The 20,182-nt window shown below is 44.6% G+C and overlaps 1 protein-coding gene across 1 annotated transcript; it reads left to right on the forward strand.

The window, feature by feature from the left end:
* The first annotated feature begins 12,121 nt into the window (after window positions 1–12,121).
* LOC123426729 (probable serine/threonine-protein kinase At1g01540) lies at window positions 12,122–16,060 on the forward strand. The gene is made up of 7 exons (XM_045110603.1): window positions 12,122–13,694; window positions 14,018–14,122; window positions 14,212–14,334; window positions 14,414–14,584; window positions 14,664–14,793; window positions 14,879–15,088; window positions 15,588–16,060. Exons 1-7 carry the CDS (start codon window positions 13,060–13,062, stop codon window positions 15,738–15,740), a joined length of 1,527 nt encoding a protein of 508 aa, XP_044966538.1. The 5' UTR covers window positions 12,122–13,059; the 3' UTR covers window positions 15,741–16,060.
* The last annotated feature ends 4,122 nt before the right edge of the window (window positions 16,061–20,182 follow it).

The following is a 20,182-nucleotide window of genomic DNA, read 5'->3' on the forward strand; positions in this document are numbered from 1 at the left end:
CCGGTGCTTTGGTGATGGAGATCAAGAAGCACGTGATGATGGCCATATCATGTCACTTATGAATTGCATGTGATGTTAATCCTTTTATGCACCTTATTTTTCTTAGAACGACGGTAGCATTATGAGGTGATCTCTCACTAAAATTTCAAGACGAAATTGTGTTCTCCCCGACTGTGCACCGTTGCTACAGTTCGTCGTTTCGAGACACCACGTGATGATCGGGTGTGATAGACTCAACGTTCACATACAACGGGTGCAAAACAGTTGCGCACACGGAACACTCGCGTTAGGCTTGACGAGCCTAGCATGTGCAGACATGGCCTCGGAACACATGAGACCAAAAGGTCGATCATGAATCATATAGATGATATGATTAGCATAGGGATGCTTACCACTGAAACTATACTCAACTCACGTGATGATCGGACTTGAGCTAGTGTAAGTGGATCATGAACCACTCAAATGACTAGAGAGATGTACTTTTTGAGTGGGAGTTTAGCGAATAATTTAATTAAGTTAAACTCTAATTATCTTGAACAGAGTCTAAGTCCACTTTGAATATATTTGTGTTGTAGATCATGGCTCACGCGAGAGTCACCCTGAATTTTAATACGTTCCTAGAGAAAGCTAAGTTGAAAGATGATGGAAGCAACTTTGTAGACTGGGCTCATAATCTTAAGCTAATCTTACAAGCTGGGAAGAAGGATTATGTCCTTAATGCTGCGCTAGGAGATGAACCACCCGCTACGGCTGATCAGGATGTTAAGAACGCTTGGTTAGCACGTAAGGAGGACTACTCAATAGTTCAATGTGCAGTCTTGTATGGCTTAGAACCGGGACTTCAACGTCGCTTTGAGCGTCATGGAGCATTTGAGATGTTCCAGGAGTTGAAGTTTATATTTCAGAAGAACGCCCGGATCGAGAGGTATGAGACCTCCGATAAATTCTATGCTTGCAAGATGGAGGAGAACTTGTCTGTCAGTGAACATGTGCTCAAAATTTCTGGGTACTCAAACCGTCTAGCTGAGCTGGGGATTGAACTCCCGCAAGAAGCTATCACTGACAGAATCCTTCAATCACTGCCGCCAAGCTATAAAGGCTTTGTGTTGAACTACAACATGCAAGGGATGAACAAGTCTCCCGGTGAGTTGTTTGCGATGCTGAAAGTCGCAGAGTCTGAACTCCGTAAAGAGCATCAAATGTTGATGGTGAATAAGACCACTAGTTTCAAGAGAAACGACAAAGGCAAGAAGGGTAATTCGAAGAAGAGCGGCAAGCCTGTTGCCAATCCGACGAAGAAACCCAAAGCTGGACCTAAGCCTAAAACAGAGTGTTACTATTGCAAGGGTATGGGTCACTGGAAGCGCAATTGCCCCAAGTATCTGGCTGATAAGAAGGCGGCCAAAGAAAAATCAGGTATATTTGATATACATGTTATTGATGTGTACTTAACCGGCTCTCGTAGTAGTGCCTGGGTATTCGATACCGGTTCTGTTGCTCATATTTGCAACTCGAAATAGGAACTGCGGAATAGACAAAGGCTGGCGAAAGATGAAGTGACGATGTGCGCGGGAAACGGTTCCAAGGTTGATGCAATCGCCGTCGGCACAGTCTCACTTCAGTTACCATCAGGATTAGTTATGAACTTAAATCATTGTTATTTAGTGCCTGCGTTGAGCATGAACATTATATCTGGATCTTGTTTATTGCGAGACGGTTACTCTTTTAAGTCAGAGAATAATGGTTGTTCTATTTCTATGAGTAACATATTTTATGGTCATGCACCCAATGTGAGAGGATTGTTCATATTGAATCTTGATAGTGATACACACATACATAACATTGAGACCAAAAGAGTTAGAGTTAACAATGATAGCGCCATATTTTTGTAGCACTGCCGCTTAGGTCATGTTGGTATAAAGCGCATGAAGAAACTTCATGCCGATGGACTTTTGGAGTCACTTGACTTTGATTCACTTGACACGTGCGAACCATGCCTCATGGGCAAGATGACTAAAACTCCGTTCTCCGGAACAATGGAGCATGCAAGTGACTTGTTGGAAATCATACATACCGATGTGTGTGGTCCGATGAGCATAGAGGCACGCGGCGGATATCGTTATTTTCTCACCTTCACTGACGATTTGAGTAGATATGGTTATGTCTACTTAATGAAGCACAAGTCTGAAACATTTGAAAAGTTCAAGAAATTTCAGAGTGAAGTTGAAAACCATCATAACAAGAAGATCAAGTTCCTACGGTCTGATCGTGGGGGTGAATATCTGAGTTTCGAGTTTGGTGCTCACTTAAGACAATGTGGAATTGTTTCACAATTGACACCGCCTGGAACACCACAGCGTAATGGTGTGTCCGAACGTCGTAATCGTACTTTATTAGAGATGGTGCGATCTATAATGTCTCTTACCGATTTGCCATTATCATTTTGGGGTTATGCATTAGAAACAGCTGCATTCACTTTAAATAGGGCACCATCAAAATCCGTTGAGACGACACCATACGAACTGTGGTATGGCAAAAGGCCAAAGTTGTCGTTTCTTAAAGTTTGGGGATGTGATGCTTATGTCAAAAAGCTTCAGCCTGAAAAGCTGGAACCCAAAGCGGAAAAGTGCATCTTCATAGGTTACCCAAAAGAGACAGTTGGGTACACCTTCTATCTCAAATCCGAGGGCAAAGTGTTTGTTGCTAAAAACGGAGCTTTTCTCGAGAAGGAGTTTCTCTCGAGAGAATTGAGTGGGAGGAAGATAGAACTTGACGAGGTTGTCGAACCTCTCATCCCTCTGGATGGTGGCGCAGGGCAAGGGGAAACCTTTGTCGTTGCGACGCCGGTTGAGGAGGAAGTTAATGATGATGATCATGAAACTCCGGTTCAAGTTTCTGTCAAACCACGCAGGTCGACGAGACCACGTGCTGCTCCAGAGTGGTACGGTAATCCCATCTTGTCGATCATGTTGTTAGACAACAATGAACCTGCAAATTATGAAGAAGCAATGGTGGGCCCAGATTCCAACAAATGGCTAGAAGCCATGAAGTCCGAGATAGGATCCATGTATGAGAACAAAGTGTGGACTTTGGAGGTACTACCTGAGGGTCGCAAGGCTATTCAGAACAAATGGATCTTTAAGAGGAAGACGGACGCTGACGGCAATGTGACCGTTTATAAGGATCGACTTGTGGCAAAGGGTTTTTCACAAGTTCAAGGAGTTGACTACGATGAGACATTCTCACCCGTAGCGATGCTTAAGTCCGTCAGAATCATGTTAGCAATAGCTACATTTTTCGATTATGAAATCTGGCAGATGGATGTCAAAACGGCGTTCCTTAACGGTTTCCTTAAGGAAGAGTTGTATATGCTGCAACCCGAAGGTTTTGTCGATCCTAAGAATGCTAACAAGGTGTGCAAGCTCCAGCGATCCATTTATGGACTGGTGCAAGCATCTCGGAGTTGGAACAAACGCTTTGATGAGGTGATCAAAGCATTTGGGTTTATACAAGTGGTTGGAGAATCCTGTATTTACAAGAAAGTGAGTGGGAGCTCTGTGGCGTTTCTAATATTATATGTGGATGACATATTGCTGATTGGAAACAACGTAGAGTTTTTGGAGAGCATAAAGGATTACTTGAATAAAAGTTTCTCTATGAAGGACCTAGGAGAAGCTGCTTACATTCTAGGCATTAAGATCTACATGGATAGATCAAAACGCGTGATAGGACTTTCACAAAGCACATACCTTGATAAAATTTTGAAGAGGTTCAAAATGGAACAATCCAAGAAAGGGTTCTTGCCGGTTTTACAAGGTACGAGATTGAGTAAGACTCAGTGCCCAGCAACTGATGAAGATAGAGAGCATATGCGCTCCGTCCCCTATGCTTCAGCCATAGGTTCTATCATGTATGCAATGCTATGCACTAGACCGGACGTCAGCCTGGCCATAAGTATGGCAGGTAGGTTCCAGAGTAATCCAGGAGTGGATCACTGGACGGCGGTCAAGAATATCCTGAAGTACCTGAAAAGGACTAAGGAGATGTTTCTCGTCTATGGAGGTGACGAAGAGCTCGCCGTAAAAGGTTACGTCGATGCAAGCTTTGACACAGATCCGGACGACTCTAAGTCGCAAACCGGATACGTATTTATTCTTAATGGGGGTGCGGTAAGCTGGTGCAGTTCCAAGCAGAGCGTCGTAGCAGATTCTACATGTGAAGCGGAGTACATGGCTGCCTCGGAGGCGGCTAAGGAGGGTGTCTCGATGAAGCAATTCATGACGGATCTTGGAGTGGTGCCAAGCGCACTGAATCCAATAACCTTGTTCTGTGACAACACGGGTGCCATTGCCCTAACAAAGGAACCACGGTTTCACAAGAAGTCCAGACACATCAAACGACGCTTCAACCTCATTCGCGACTACGTCGAAGGGGAGGACGTAAATATATGCAAAGTGCACACGGATCTGAATGTAGCAAACCCGTTAACTAAACCTCTTCCACGGGCAAAGCATGATCAACAGCAGAACTGTATGGGTGTTAGATTTATTACAATGTAATTCGCATGATGATGTGAGGGCTAGATTATTGACTCTAGTGTAAGTGGGAGACTGTTGGAATTATGCCCTAGAGGCAATAATAAATATAGTTATTATTATAATTCCTATATCAAGATAATCGTTTATTATCCATGCTATAATTGTATTGAATGAAGACTCATTTACATGTGTGGATACAAAGACAAAACACTGTCCCTAGCAAGCCTCTAGTTGGCTAGCCAGTTGATCAACGATAGTCAGTGTCTTCTGATTATGAACAAGGTGTTGTTTCTTGATAACTGGATCACGTCATTAGGAGAATCACGTGATGGACTAGACCCAAACTAATAGACGTAGCATGTTGATCATGTCATTTTATTGCTACTGTTTTCTGCGTGTCAAGTATTTATTCCTATGACCATGAGATCATATAACTTACTAACACCGGAGGAATACTTTGTGTGTATCAAACGTCGCAACGTAACTGGGTGACTATAAAGATGCTCTACAGGTATCTCCGAAGGTGTTCGTTAAGTTAGTATGGATTGAGACTGGGATTTGTCACTCCGTGTGACGGAGAGGTATCTCGGGGCCCACTCGGTAATACAACATCACACACAAGCCTTGCAAGCAATGTGACTTAGTGTAAGTTGCGGGATCTTGTATTACGGAACGAGTAAAGAGACTTGCCGGTAAACGTGACTGAAATAGGTATACGGATACTGACGATCGAATCTCGGGCAAGTAACATACCGAAGGACAAAGGGAATGACATACGGGATTATATGAATCCTTGGTACTGAGGTTCAAACGATAAGATCTTCGTAGAATATGTAGGATCCAATATGGGCATCCAGGTCCCGCTATTGGATATTGACCGAGGAGTCTCTCGGGTCATGTCTACATAGTTCTCGAACCCGTAGGGTCTGCACACTTAAGGTTCGACGTTGTTTTATGCGTATTTGAGTTATATGGTTGGTTACCGAATGTTGTTCGGAGTCCCGAATGAGATCACGGACGTCACGAGGGTTTCCGGAATGGTCCGGAAACGAAGATTGATATATAGGATGACCTCATTTGATTACCGGAAGGTTTTCGGAGTTACCGGGAATGTACCGGGAATGACGAATGGGTTCCGGGAGTTCACCGGGGGGGCACCCACCCCGGGGAAGCCCATAGGTGTTGGGGGTGCTGCACCAGCCCTTAGTGGGCTGGTGGGACAGCCAAAAAGGGGCCTATGCGCATTGAGAAGAAAATCAAAGAGAAAAAAAAGGAGGAGGTGGGAAAGGGAAGAAGGACTCCACCTTCCAAACCAAGTAGGACTCGGTTTGGGAGGGGAATCCTTCCCCCCTTGGCTCGGCCGACCCCTTGGGGGTTCTTGGACCCCAAGGCAAGGCTCCCCCCCTCTCTCTCCTATATATAGTGCGGTTTTAGGGCTGATTTGAGACAACTTTGCCACGGCAGCCCGACCACATATCTCCACGGTTTTACCTCTAGATCGCGTTTCTGCGGAGCTCGGGCGGAGCCCTGCTGAGGCGAGATCATCACCAACCTCCGGAGCGCCGTCACGCTGCCGGAGAACTCTTCTACCTCTCCGTCTCTCTTGCTGGATCAAGAAGGCCGAGATCATCGTCGAGTTGTACGTGTGCTGAACGCGGAGGTGCCGTCCGTTCGGCACTAGATCGTGGGACTGATCGCGGGACGGTTCGTGGGGCGGATCGAGGGACGTGAGGACGTTCCACTACATCAACCGCGTTCACTAACGCTTCTGCTGTACGGTCTACAAGGGTACGTAGATCACACATCCCCTCTTGTAGATGGACATCACCATGATAGGTCTTCGTGCGTGTTGGAAATTTTTTGTTTCCCATGCGACGTTCCCCAACATCTATCACCAAAGCACCAGCATGATCTTCATCGTCATCACCAAAATAAGTGACATGATATGGCCATGATCTTGTGCTTCTTGATCTCCATCACCAAAGCACCAGCATGATTTTCTTCGTCACCGGAGCCACACCATGATCTCCATCATTGTGCCACCATCGAGGTTGTCGTGCTATCTATGCTATGACTACTAAAGCTACAACCTAGCAATATAGTAAACGCATCTGCAAACACAAACGTTAGTTTAAAGACAACCCTATGGCTCCTGCCGGTTGCCGTAGCATCGACGTGCAAGTCGATATTTAACTATTACAACATGATCATCTCATACATACAATATATCACATCATGTCTTTGGCCATATCATATCACAAGCATACCCTACAAAAACAAGTTAGACGTCCTCTAATTTGTTGTTGCATGTTTTACGTGGCTGTTATGGGTATCTAGTATGATCGCATCTTACTTACGCAAAGCCACAACGGTGATATGCAAATTGCTATTTAACCTTTCTCCAAGGACCGCCTCGGCCAAATCCGATTCAACTAAAGTTGAAGAAACAGACACCCGCCGGTCATCTTTATGCAACAAGTTGCATGTTAGTCGATAAAACCGGTCTCTTGTAAGCGTATGAGTAAGGTTGGTCCGGGCCGCTTCAATCCAACAATAACACTGAATCGATAAAAGACTAAGGAGGGCAGCAAATCGAACATCAACGCCCACAAAAACTTTTGTGTTCTACTCGAGATTTCATCTACGCATGAACCTAGCTCATGACGCCACTGTTGGGGAACGTTGCATGGGAAACAAAAATTTCCTACGCACACGAAGACCTATCGTGGTGATGATCATCTACGAGAGGGAGATCGGATCTACATACCCTTGTAGATCGCTAAGCGGGAAGCGTTAAGAAACGCGGTTGATGTAGTGGAACGTCTTCGTGATTCAAATCACCATCGTCCCATGATCCGTCCCGATCAAGTACCGAACGGGCGACACCTCCGCGTTCAGCACACGTACAACTCGATGACGATCTCCGCCTTCTTGATCCAGCAAGAGAGACGGGGAAGTATATGAGTTATCTGACAACGTGACGGCGCGCCGGTGGTGGTGGTGATCTATTCCTACACGGCTTCGCCTAAGCATCGCAGAAATCGATCTAGAGGAAGAACTACGAACTAGAGGAGAGGGTTGCACGTGACTGAAATTGTGTCTCAAAAACCCTAAAGCCTCTAGTATATATAGGAGGCGGGAGGAGGCAGCCTTGCCGACCAAGGGAAACCCCTTGGCATCGGCCGAACCAAAGGAGGGAGGAGTCCTCCTCCAATCCTACTTGGATTAGGACTCCTTCCCAAATTGTCCACCTATTTTGGATTTTCCACCTGTTTCCACATGGGCTTTCTTTGGTTGACTAGACAGCCCACTAAGAGCTATTGCGCCACCATCAAGTCCGCGTGGCCCTCTTGGGGAGTGGTGGGCCCACCTGGTGGGCCCCCGGTACCCATTCGTCACTCCCGATACACTGTCGGCAATGCCAGAAATTCTCCCGGAATCCAAATATCAACTTCCTATATATCAATCTTCGTTTTCGGACCATTCCAAAACTCCTCGTTACGTCCGAGATCTCATCCAGGACTCCGAACAAAACATTGGTCACCAGCACCCATAACTCAACTATACCGAAATGTCACCGAACCTTAAGTGTGCAGACCCCGCGGGTTCGAGAACTATGCAGACATGACCTGAGACACTCCCCGGTCAATATCCAATAGCGGGACCTGGATGTCCATATAGGATCCTACATATTCTACGAAGATCTTCTCGGTTGAACCTCTATGCCAAGGATTCATATAATCCTGTATACCATTCCCTTTGTGCTTCGGTATGTTACTTGCCCGAGATTTGATCGTCGGTATCACTATACCTATTTCAATCTCGTTATCGACAAGTCTCTTTACTCGTTCTGTAATACAAGATCCCGTGACTAACTCTTTAGTCACATTGCTTGCAAGGCTTATATGTGATGTAGTATTACCGAGTGGGCCCTGAGATACCTCTCCGTCACATGGAGTGAGAAATCCCAGTCTTGATCCATGCTAACTCAACGGACACCTTCGGAGATACCTGTAGAGCACCTTTATAGTCACACAGTAACGTTGCGACGTTTGATACACACAAGGCATTCCTCCGGTGTCAGTGAGTTACATGATCTCATGGTCATAGGAATGAATACTTGATATGCAGAAAAACAATAGCAACAAAATGACACGATCACATGCTACGTTCATAGTTTGGGTCTTGTCCATTACATCATTCTCCTAATGATGTGATCCCATCATCAAGTGACAACACTTGTCTATGGCTAGGAAACCTTAACCATCCTTGATCAACAGGCCAGTCAACTAGAGACTCACTAGGGTCACAGTTTTGTCTATATATCCACACATACATTTATGTTTCCATTTAATACAGTTATAGCATGGATAATAACCGATTATCTTGAAACAGGAAATATAATAATAACTATTTTATTATTGCCTCTATGGCATATTTCCAACAACCATTAGGGAATAAACATGCTGATTCTATCATCTTGACTTGGAGCACACACCAAGGCTTCAAAGGTTTCCTTCCTGAACGCGTCGTCGTCTTACAGTTCGGCTCTTTAGTAGTAGTCACAGAGTGTCCCACCTGTCCAGCCCATAGAGATAAACCAACGCCCCGAGGACCCCTTAGTCCCACACTCCCTTGGTGATCTATACCCCAGTGACAGGAAGGGGATAAGACACGTCCATGTATTGCTGCCACTAAGGATAAAACGATGGGGTTGGTTCATATTAATTGAGTTTTCTTTCTCTTCATCATGTCATTGTTCTCCAAGCATTACTCTGCTTTACTTAATACTCTAGATGCATGTTGAATAGAAGTTAATGTGTGGAGTAATAGTAGTATATGCAGACATGAGTCGGTCTACTTGCTTATGGACGTGATGCTTATATACACATAATCATTGCCGCGAATAAATATTGCATAACTATGCGCTTTTCTATGAGTTGCCCAACGGTAATTTGTTTACCCACCGTATGCCTTCTTCGAGAGAGATGCTACTAAAGAAAACTATGGCCCCGGGCCTATTCACTTATATATTTACAAAGCTACTATTCCCTTGCTGCCATTGTTTACTTTTCATTTATTTTCCATTTATATTTATCCAACTATCATCTACACTACTCATTTGCTTACAAGTAACGAGTCCAAGGGGATTGACAACCCTCTTGCCCGCGTTTGGTGCAAGTGTTTGCTATTTTGTGCGTAGGCGCTAAAGACGGGGGTAGTTTGATACTCCTATTGGTTCGATAACCTTGGTTCTCACCGAGGAAAATACTTATCCATACAGTGTTGCATCATCCACTCTTCTCCGCGGAAAAATCCAACACAGATCACAAGTACCGGTATGCATCCTATGGGAGACCACCGACATCAATGACACAGAAATAAGGAAAAAATCACAATTGGAACACCTCCTTCTAACCAAGTTGCATGCGAGATTCCAGTTCCCCGACTGGAATGACACGCTCAAGTCGTGAAAAGATGATGTCATGGAAAAATTAAACACCAAAGTCGTTGTCAAGTTCAGGAACGCATTGAGCGCCTGGAAATCTAGGGTGAAAAGAGTAGTTTAAGTAGATCATTCATCCTACGCCGAGATTTTGAGGATAAACTGACAATTACAGGAGCGGACTACGAAAAATTCAAGCAGACATGCGCTATCGAAGAAACCAAGGCCAAGTCAAAGAGAATGAAGGATCTTTAGGGCAAGAACTTGTCGAACCACCACCTTGGAAGTCGTGATTACACGGGAAAGAGGCCCATGTGGGCTAAGGGAGAGATGAAAGACAAAATTAGTGAGTTGATGAAGACAAAGAAGGAGTTGGAGGAGAAGAGGAAACAAGGGAAGTTGGAGTTGGAGGAGGAAGAGAAGATGACACAAAATGGTAACACAATGCACACAAGTAAAAGGTGCAAGGAAGAGATGGATACATGTATGCTTCAACTTGAGGAGTATCGACTAATGCAAGAGATAACGTGGCAAAGAACCAATTCATGATGATGGATCCAAGCGCATTGTATGAAACATCAAGATTGTTGGCAGAGCTTGTGAGCGGAGATCATGGCCTCTAGGATGCCACGTAGCGCCAATGCACCGGAGGAGGGGGCGGTACACAAATGTGAGAAGGTAGCTTTGTCGTCGACATGTGATTTGTATATGCCATGTGAATTTCTTCATGATCCTTCATCTTTTCTTCACACATTTTGAGCCAAAGATGATAGCTTTTGATTGAACTTCATGTTATGTTTATATTTAATTTGATTCTTGAAGAATGTGGTATGGTTTGAAATCTTGCTGAATGGCGAAGGATTAAATCACGTGAGCTTGAGAATCAAGAGTGTATATGCACAAATATAAGAGAATATGAGAGACAATTATGGAGGCTGCACAAATATGGTGACTCTGAGTTTGTACAAACTCTTCGCAACCAACAAAGTCTTGTGAAGGAGACTCCAGCCCATTGTAGAGGTTGCCGATACAACGACTTTGTTAGAGTTACGCTTAAACCATGAAACCACCGTTCATCCAGAATAATGTGTTTCAGTCATCAAGCCACCTGTCAAAGTGGAAAGCATGAATTACGCTATTGCGCGACAAATTCATATATGTGTATGCAAACATTGCTTTGAGCACATGGATGAGGAACATTAATGGGAAACAGGAAAAACACACGAATAGGAAATATGCAGAAATTTACTAGACATATTTTCACAAAATAGAAGACTATGAAATGCACAAAAACTGCATGCATGTAGAGTAGATGTTTTGATGAAATAAAGAAGTACATTTCAATCTACTTGAACGAGCATACAAAAGAGATCACTCGGAACATTTGTGTGACGTCTTGTTTCACCCGGATTCTTCATCCTTTGGCCTCCCAACTTTCATCCCATCCTTACCTCACCTTTGGTTGCGACCCCACGTCAAACCACGTTGTTCCTACATTCGATGGGGTAGCTATCTAATTCAAGCAACAATTGAAGAAAAAAGACCCCTGCCCGGATGGATAAAATTTGTTCCCTGCATACATCGAGGTAGCTATCTAATCCGACCAACGGTCAAAGCTAAAAACCCTCCCCACACCCACACCAGTCAAGTTTTCCTCACCTCTATCAATGAAACCACGAGAAGCCGTGTCGTCCCATCTTGACAAATTGCTCTGCAATAAAAGAACCCATATGATAACGTTAACACGTGTCGTATATCTGCACTTTGCCCACACGCATTGATCTTCATATGTTATATTTTGCGTGATGTCACGCATAATATGTGGACGGATATCAAATATACCACATGTGTGATGAATATCAAACCCCTAAAAGATTGATCTTAGCGGACGGCAATTTTTCATGAAATCACGAAAATCACATGAAAAATAAAAAAGGAAGCGTGCGGCAAGTCGTGATAAGCCATTCCAAACCAATCAACAGTAAGAAACAATATAGAAAAGAAACCCGATCGGACGCCAATTGTATTGTGAAATCGAGAAAATCACGTGAAAAATAGAAAAGGAAGCGTGCCTCCAAACCAATGAACAGTAAGAAACAATATAGAAAAGAAACCCAGATCCTATACAGTGCAACCAATTGGACGTTCTCTTCTCCCTCATGGTTCAGTTTCAATCCAATCCTGCGTGACAGCTCGCACCAGCTTCACTCTCCAGCTCCTCCCCCTTTTCCAGGACCCCCAAAATATCATTCTCCTACCCTCCAATCCATCCATGCTCCTCTTCTCTTCTGACCTGATCTGCTTATTTTATTAGGTCTTGACCCTTGACTTGCCTAATCTAATCCTCCATGCATGCAATTGCCAAAGCAAAGAAAAAGCAGCCACGCACACCCTGTCACCACTCGCTCCCAGCTCCCGGCCTCCCACTAGCCACTGGCACTGGCGCTCCTTCCCTCCTGCAACCCATCAGTCCTCACTCATCTCTTTCCACACCGTCTGTAGGAGAGCAGTAGGGAGTACCGCTCCTAATAATTGATCCTTCGCTCTCCATTCCCTCGTTGATTTGTTGTTACTCTAAAGATCACCACCAACCACCCTCCCCCTCCCCCAAACCCTCCTCCCAACCACAATCCAATCTTTTATCAAGAACAAATTAACCATCCCGCACCCTTCACCCCCCAAACAATCGTCTAATCTTTGGTCTCTGCTTCCACATTGCTCCCAAATCCACCGTCTTGGGCCCTGCCGCCCCTCGAATCCACCCTTCTTCGTCACTCCATCCTGTCCTAAATTCCCCTCCTCCCCCCAAAAGCCCCAGCGTTTCCCACTGCAACATCCTCTGCGAAACCCAATCTTGGCCGCCTGGATTGCCCGCCCATTCATTCATTCTCTGCGGGAATCCAGCCTTGCTTTCTGCGCCCAATTCTCTGCACGAACCCAAGCTTTAGCTGGCTGCTCTGTTCCAAACCCGATCTTTCTTTAGCACCGAATTCTGCTCGAAAGCCAGACCAGAGTGGTTGCGGAGATCCGCCATTCCTGGTTGAGCCAGCGAGCGAGCTTTGCCGCCGCGGTCCGATGTCGGACTCGGACCAGAGCACCGTCGTCTTCGGCCTCCACCTCTGGGAGCTCGTTGGCATCGGCGTCGGCGCCGCCTTCGTGCTCCTCCTCGTCCTCCTCTCCCTCCTCTGCCTTCTCGCCAACCGCCGTCGCCGCCGACGCCGCGCCCCCGCCGCCCCCGTCCTCCACCTCGCCACCGTCGCGCCCAGTGCCCATCCCAAGAACCCCACCAAACCGCCCAAGGACATCCAAGAGGTGCCCTCTCGCGGCGCGGCGGCGGGGGCCCCCGCCGCCGCGCCCAAGGTGCCGCTCGCTCAGATTCTCCAGGCGTCCCCGCAGGAGTCCATCCAGATCGAGACCGGTAAGGAGCACCGCATCACGTTCCCGGAGCAGCCGCCGCCCCACCATCAGCGTAGCGGGGGCCCGTCGTCGCGCGGGGCCAGCGGCGAGAGCCGCGGAGGTGGCTCGGAGCCGGGTGTGCCCGAGGTCTCACACCTGGGGTGGGGCCACTGGTACACTCTCAAGGAGCTCGAGGCTGCCACGGCAATGTTCGCCGACGAGAAGGTGATTGGCGAGGGCGGCTACGGCATCGTATACCACGGCATTCTCGAGGACGGCACACAGGTCGCCGTCAAGAATTTGCTGAATAACAGGTAACAGCGCTTCCCGTGAACTCAAGTATAGCCAAATTTAGGACCTTGTTTCTGATTGGCGTATAATTGATTTGAGTTTAAGCAAGATGTATAATTTGATGGGTGCACGGGGTCACTGAAACTGACTTGAGATATTGACAATTCAGATGGTGACAATGTGCAAGAACCTGATAAAAAAAATGACAAGTCATTATCCAAGTCTACCATTTCCTTCTGGTTAGCATGCTTAGCGTGGAAGCTGCCATTTGAGAGGCTGAAATGTGTGATTTGTGTAACGTGTGGTTTTTGTGTTGCTGAATTTAGTAATATACTTGGTTTGTTAGGGGGCAGGCTGAGAGGGAATTCAAGGTTGAGGTCGAAGCAATCGGGCGGGTGCGGCACAAGAACCTCGTGCGGCTGCTTGGATACTGTGCTGAGGGCAACCAAAGGTACATCCTTGAGTGATAAGTTGAGCTGCTGTATTCCACAAATGAGGTGCCTTGTAACATAAAATGTGTTGTATATGAATTATTTTCAGGATGCTTGTGTATGAGTTTGTCAATAATGGAACTTTGGAGCAATGGATTCATGGTGATGTTGGTCCTGTGAGCCCTCTTACATGGGACATAAGAATGAAGATTATTCTCGGATCAGCAAAAGGGTAAGTGCATGTGAGTTACTGATGATCTAAAAGTATATTTGCCACTACTTAATACTTACACAGTTACCTAGTTGTGCAGTTTAATGTATTTGCACGAGGGACTTGAGCCAAAGGTGGTTCACCGTGATGTCAAGTCAAGCAATATCCTACTTGACAAGCATTGGAACGCTAAGCTTTCTGATTTTGGGCTAGCAAAGCTTTTGGGCTCCGAGAGGAGTTATGTCACGACCAGGGTCATGGGGACATTTGGGTAAGTATGATACTTATGAAAACATCGCCACGTAAGATAAACATGAACATAGTTGCTTATGTATCTCTTGTTATTGCAGGTATGTTGCTCCAGAGTATGCAGGCACCGGCATGCTGAATGAAACTAGTGATGTCTATAGTTTTGGGATTCTTATTATGGAAATAATATCTGGTAGGGTACCAGTAGATTACAACAGGCCACCTGGAGAGGTTAGTAGGCTGTGCCTCCTTGTAGCCAGTGCTAAATTAAGCACTCGTGAAATGCATTTATAAATTCTGCAGATTACTCTTTCAGGTTAATCTCGTTGAATGGCTGAAGACGATGGTCAGCAGCCGAAATTCAGAGGGGGTTTTGGATCCCAAGATGACCGAGAAGCCTACTTCAAGGGCACTGAAAAAGGCTTTGCTGGTGGCTCTGCGATGTGTAGACCCTGAAGCTCGCAAGAGGCCAAAGATTGGCCATGTGATTCACATGCTTGAAGTTGATGATTTCCCCTACAGAGATGTAAGTCAATATGGCATGGCAACTTTTAATCTTCATTTTAACAAAGTACCTGTCATTTAATAACATTTATCTCAAGAATAATTTTGCAATTTATTTATTACCCCCTTATTATTTTTCCTGTTGCCGGGGAAAGGACATCAAGATGAACACCTCGAGTATCATACATTCTTTTACTTTAGATCATTAGACCATACATTTTCTTTTGCCTATTGCTGAAGGGGCTCCCTTTTGGTCATTGTCATGGCGGGTTGATACTTTTTGTCTTTGTTACATGAAATATTTTTTCTTTGTTACACGAAATATGAATTTCAGCATCTTCTTTCCAGTTTGAATCTGTTAAGGTTTAAGATGTGTGTAAATGAAGCCAGCCATTTGCCTTTTAATATCCAAATAACAACTTTTCCCCCTCATAATTAGTTCAAATTGTATTTAAGAAGAGTTTATACAGTAAAAAAATGTGTTTATTTATAGTGATACGTTTTGTTACTCTTATTGCCAGGACCGCCGAGCTGGCAGAGCTCCAGGTCAAGCCAAATTGACGGAAACAACTTCGGGTGAACCTGGTGATAGTAGCGGGAACGACACACCAAGAGACACACCAAAAGGTCAATCAAAAGCCGACAATTCAAGGTGGAGAAATCAAGAGACCTAGCTATCATGCAAACGGGCCTTTGTGGATGATCAAGGAAGAAGCTGTAGACTTACAAACAAGCTCGTTTGCTGCTCCATGGGTCGAGCCGGGTGCGGAAGGCATCTATGGAGAGATCGTGATAGCATCTGTACATTACTGGATTAATTATGCTAGGCATAGGGATTTTTTGGTTGGTTTCGTGGGATCGTGTTTATGTAAAAGATATACCTCCGTATGATAAAGACGCTATACTTGCCGGGGTAAAGCTGAGCGTCGCTTATGGCCGACCTCCTGGTTGGTGGCGCCTTGCTGCCGAGCTTATGATTCCTTCTCCCTTTTCTTGCCTGGGATTCATTTCCTATATACTTTACTGGCTTTCACATAGAATGTGATGGTTCAGTTCTTCAGGCTGGATACTCAGATTGACAGCCAGGGATTGCATGGCATGGTACTCTACTAGTATCATATAATTGCTGCTTCAACCTGGAGGAGGAAAAGGAGAGGTTGATTGTGGCATGGGCTAACCTGCCTGGCATTGTTTAGCAAAGTAGTAGTATTCACAGCTGACGACATTATCATTATTCAGCCATGCTTTGACAGTGAAGCCAGCTTGGCCTGATAACTGGCAACCAATTGCACACTCACTCAGGTTTTCAAAGGAGCACTGTCGGTTTCAGTGACCAAACGGAGCCGTGTGGTGCGTGCACAGAAAAAGGCAGGGTTCAGGTGGCAATCATGGACGGAATTTGAGGTGGATAGGTGATCCAGGCTAGATACAAAACAAGGTTGATGATTAGCAAGAAAGAAAAGTTAGTATGATTTATTTAGACGATGGCGTTCCAGAGATATATTTCCTGGGAGTGGCGGGTGCATGGGGCCTGCGAGAGTTCAGCTTCTCCTAAAATCTCACAGGCGGCTTCGCTGTCCTCGTGCCCTGCCTCGGTGCCTGTCCGTGACGCTTTGCCCGGCCACCCACCGCCGACAGTTCGCCATCGACCTAGGCTGCCGCTGCCACGGACAATGTCGGTGTGGCCAAATTCACCCCGTTGACCCTTTTTCTAACTTTAGTCCAATCTAATCTCGTTTATAATTTTTTTAATCTGATTTTTTCCTATCGCCATCCGTTCAAATGCAGACGACGTCGTTTAATCCTGTTGATCCGACAATTTCATCTGCGTTGACTCGACCTCTATATCGTCACAATGAGTGACGGTAGATCCGAATTTTTTTCAGAAATGGGATTAGATCAAGCTAAATTATGTCAAAAGAATCAAAACAGTGAAATCGGCCTGTTGGTGTGGATGCGGGTGCTGCCTTTTCTTTCTTAATATGATGAACACTTGGTAACAACTGTTCTAACCCTCCCTTTGTGGGCGAATCGGGTTCTAAGGTTTGCCAAGCGGGAGACGTAGAGGAAGTTGTTGATCATGTCAGGGGCACGGAAAGTAAGCTGCCATTGATGGGAATAAAGTTTTTTTTTTCTTTTCAGGCAAAAAAATAAAAGGTGGGGCTCTTTATTAATGATTCTCATCAACTTTTTTTGGGTGTTCATTGCCAGAAACAGGTCAGTTCTTTTCCAGCTTATTTCAGCTTATTGTCAAAATAAATGAAAAGCCTAAAAAAACTCGATTTGTATAAGCTAGCTTAACTTATTTTCACCGGAGTCCCCTTTGCAATGGAAAAAAGTTGGGGGGGGGGGGGGGGTGAGCAGCTTCCTGCAGAAGCTCACTTGGAAGCGAAGGGGTATAGCCCATTGCCCCTGGTTTTCGCACTTATTACAATGAGTTTGCCACCGAGCCCAACCCCTCGTCCCGCCGCTGAAAACCGAATCGAGCCACTCCCGGTCGCCGCCCCCCGATTCCCTCCGCCGTCGCCTTTACCGGTCCTTCCCTTCGCCGCCGCCGCTCCCGGTCGTTCCCTCCTGCCGGCGGGTAGGCCTCCACCGCCGCTCCTCTCCTCCCTCGGGCGCAACCCCTCCCTCCCTGTGGTGCGATTCCGCCCTTCTCTGTGACCTAGCAACAACAACGCCACTTCGGCGAACGGCGTCCAACCCCGGCCGACGACCCACTCCAGCGAAGGACCCCTGTCCCCTGCCTGCCCTACTCGGGCCGACGATTCACTCCAGCTCCACTTTAAGGGTATTATAGACTTTTCACTACTCATACCACATGTAAGCTGGAAAAACAGGCACCGAAAAGAACTGGCTAACTTATTTTCACAAAAGCTTATTTGGGGCTTATTCTCACAGGAGCTTATTTTCATGGAAGAGCTCAAAAGAACTGGCTTTGGGTGAAGTGGAGGGGAATGGCCCACTAGAATTGAAGGGACTTGTAAAAAGTGCAAATTGAGGACGGGCTTAAAGGAGCCGGCCACTTAAATGCTAATTTTATGCATTGCAAAAAAAAAAAATGAAAAAAATTATACATACATATGCACATGCATAGTACGCATCTGGTAATTTATATGATAATATAATTTTATTTACGGCATAAAAAAGACATATACGTACACGTAAATGGCAAAAATAATGTTGGGCCAGGATTTTTTTATGTGTACCTCTACCTCATGAATCATAATATTTTTGAATGATTTTTACAAATCGTGTAGTGAACCTGTATAAGTTTTCACTCTTTTTTCTAAACTTAGAAATATATTTTTTCAGTTTTTTGAAATGACGGACTCAAGCCCAACTTCCAAAACTTTGCTCGTCCTTCATGGGATGATGGGACGTCCACTCTCAATGGGCCTATCAGAAGGCCTCAGTTTCCAACAACACCATGTATACATACATGCTAGTCCGAGAACATGAATATTAATACAGTAATCACGGAGATTCATATCTATATTTAAGTCTATATCTATATATCTACTAATAAAGTACAAAGTGTTTCATATCTATATTTAAGTCTATATCTATATATCTACTAATAAAGTACAAAGTGTTTCAGCTTGTACTTCATGCGTTTTACAAAAAAGTCTTTGATTTTTTTCTTTATATAACCCATGGTCTAACATTAAGTGCCTTTTCCTGTTGGGTTTCGGTCCAACAGCGGTAGCCACTATCTTGCGTTCCTGGCCGTTGGTTAATATTTCGCGTATGTCCAATTCGCTTTGTTTTCGGCTTGTTTAGGTCCCTGGATTTTTATTATTTACAAAAAATATGTTAAACATGATCACATTGTAACCGTAACTCGGATCAAAATAATTTATATATGTAATTTGATGAGAAAAATGTGTAGTTCCTCAGTCAATCTTTTCGAAGGGATCCTTTTCCTCGTTCGAGAGTCTCCACCCTTCTTGCACTCCATCCTGAAGACTAACTAAGACCAATTGAGTCATGTTTTCATGTTCTAATTGAACACTTTCCATTTATGATATGATTAAAGGAGAAGATTGTTCTTTTACCAAACATATGCGGATCAAACCGCGTCTTATAATAAGAAGATTGTTTCCCTTATGAGGTAAAAAAATCAATGGACCGACAAATATCGGCAAAACAACAAGTATTGTTAGCCAAGGAAAATAACTCATGATAAAGTGATAAAGACAAGATACATTTTGACTAGAAAAGCCTATGCTCGGTTATTTCGAGCACAGGCTTCTTCGGTGAAGAGGAATCAGACGATTCGAATGAATTTTTTTTGTAACGTATCAATAAGATAGAGCCATGATACGTGTTGTTTCAGGCCCTAAATAAACGCGGATACTTAAAAAATATGTCGGGCAGGGAGATTCATATCTCTTACAACCCACACAATCTTCAGTTCTCGGTGTGGAAGCAATTTGCTTGGCTTTACATCCATCCTAGGGTATCATTTCTAATACATTTGTTGGACAACCTCGTTGTTCCTATCAACCACTTTGAGATTCCATTTAGTGCATAACCTTAATGAACCGAACTAATTCTAATGATGTATTTTGGAAAATGCTAACACATAATTTTTTTAATATAATCTTTGTAAATATGAAGTATGTTAGAAGGGCCTATATGGATTAGAGGAAGTATGAACGATCGGTTCAATGGACATATAATATTAATAAAGAAATGAGAGAATAAAGGGTGTGAGGATAAAAGAAGAACGGGAGATTCGAAAAAATTGAAGAAGATAATAATAAAAAGGAATTGGTATTAATATTAAGGGTGTGACATGCATGCAATGCAATAATGAAACGGAATTAATACCGAGGGATATGGGAGGGGCATGCATATATGCATTGTTGCGCAATATGCGACCGTTATGTGCAAGAGAAATAATGCAATCAGGAAGGTCATTTCGCTTAGAGTAGACATTTTTTTTAATCTTTAAGCGTTTGCGTATGCAGAGATGGCCTAAAACGCATTCAACAGAACCGTTTTATTGAGATTTTTTCACGACTTGATGTAAATTTCAAACATTGCTTCAACTTATAAATAATGCCTTGGTACTAAAAAAATGTAAATTAGGCTCTTTAAGATCAGAATC

Source organism: Hordeum vulgare, chromosome 2H (genome assembly GCF_904849725.1).
Source record: "Hordeum vulgare subsp. vulgare chromosome 2H, MorexV3_pseudomolecules_assembly, whole genome shotgun sequence".
Classification (NCBI taxonomy): domain Eukaryota; kingdom Viridiplantae; phylum Streptophyta; class Magnoliopsida; order Poales; family Poaceae; genus Hordeum; species Hordeum vulgare.

Coding starts and splice junctions, on each gene's coding strand:
- LOC123426729 (XM_045110603.1), top strand. CDS start 13,060: ATGTCGGACTCGGACCAGAGCACCGTCGTCTTCGGCCTCCACCTCTGG. Junction 13,695..14,017: donor AAGAATTTGCTGAATAACAG/GTAACAGCGCTT, acceptor TTGGTTTGTTAG/GGGGCAGGCTGAGAGGGAAT. Junction 14,123..14,211: donor TGTGCTGAGGGCAACCAAAG/GTACATCCTTGA, acceptor AATTATTTTCAG/GATGCTTGTGTATGAGTTTG.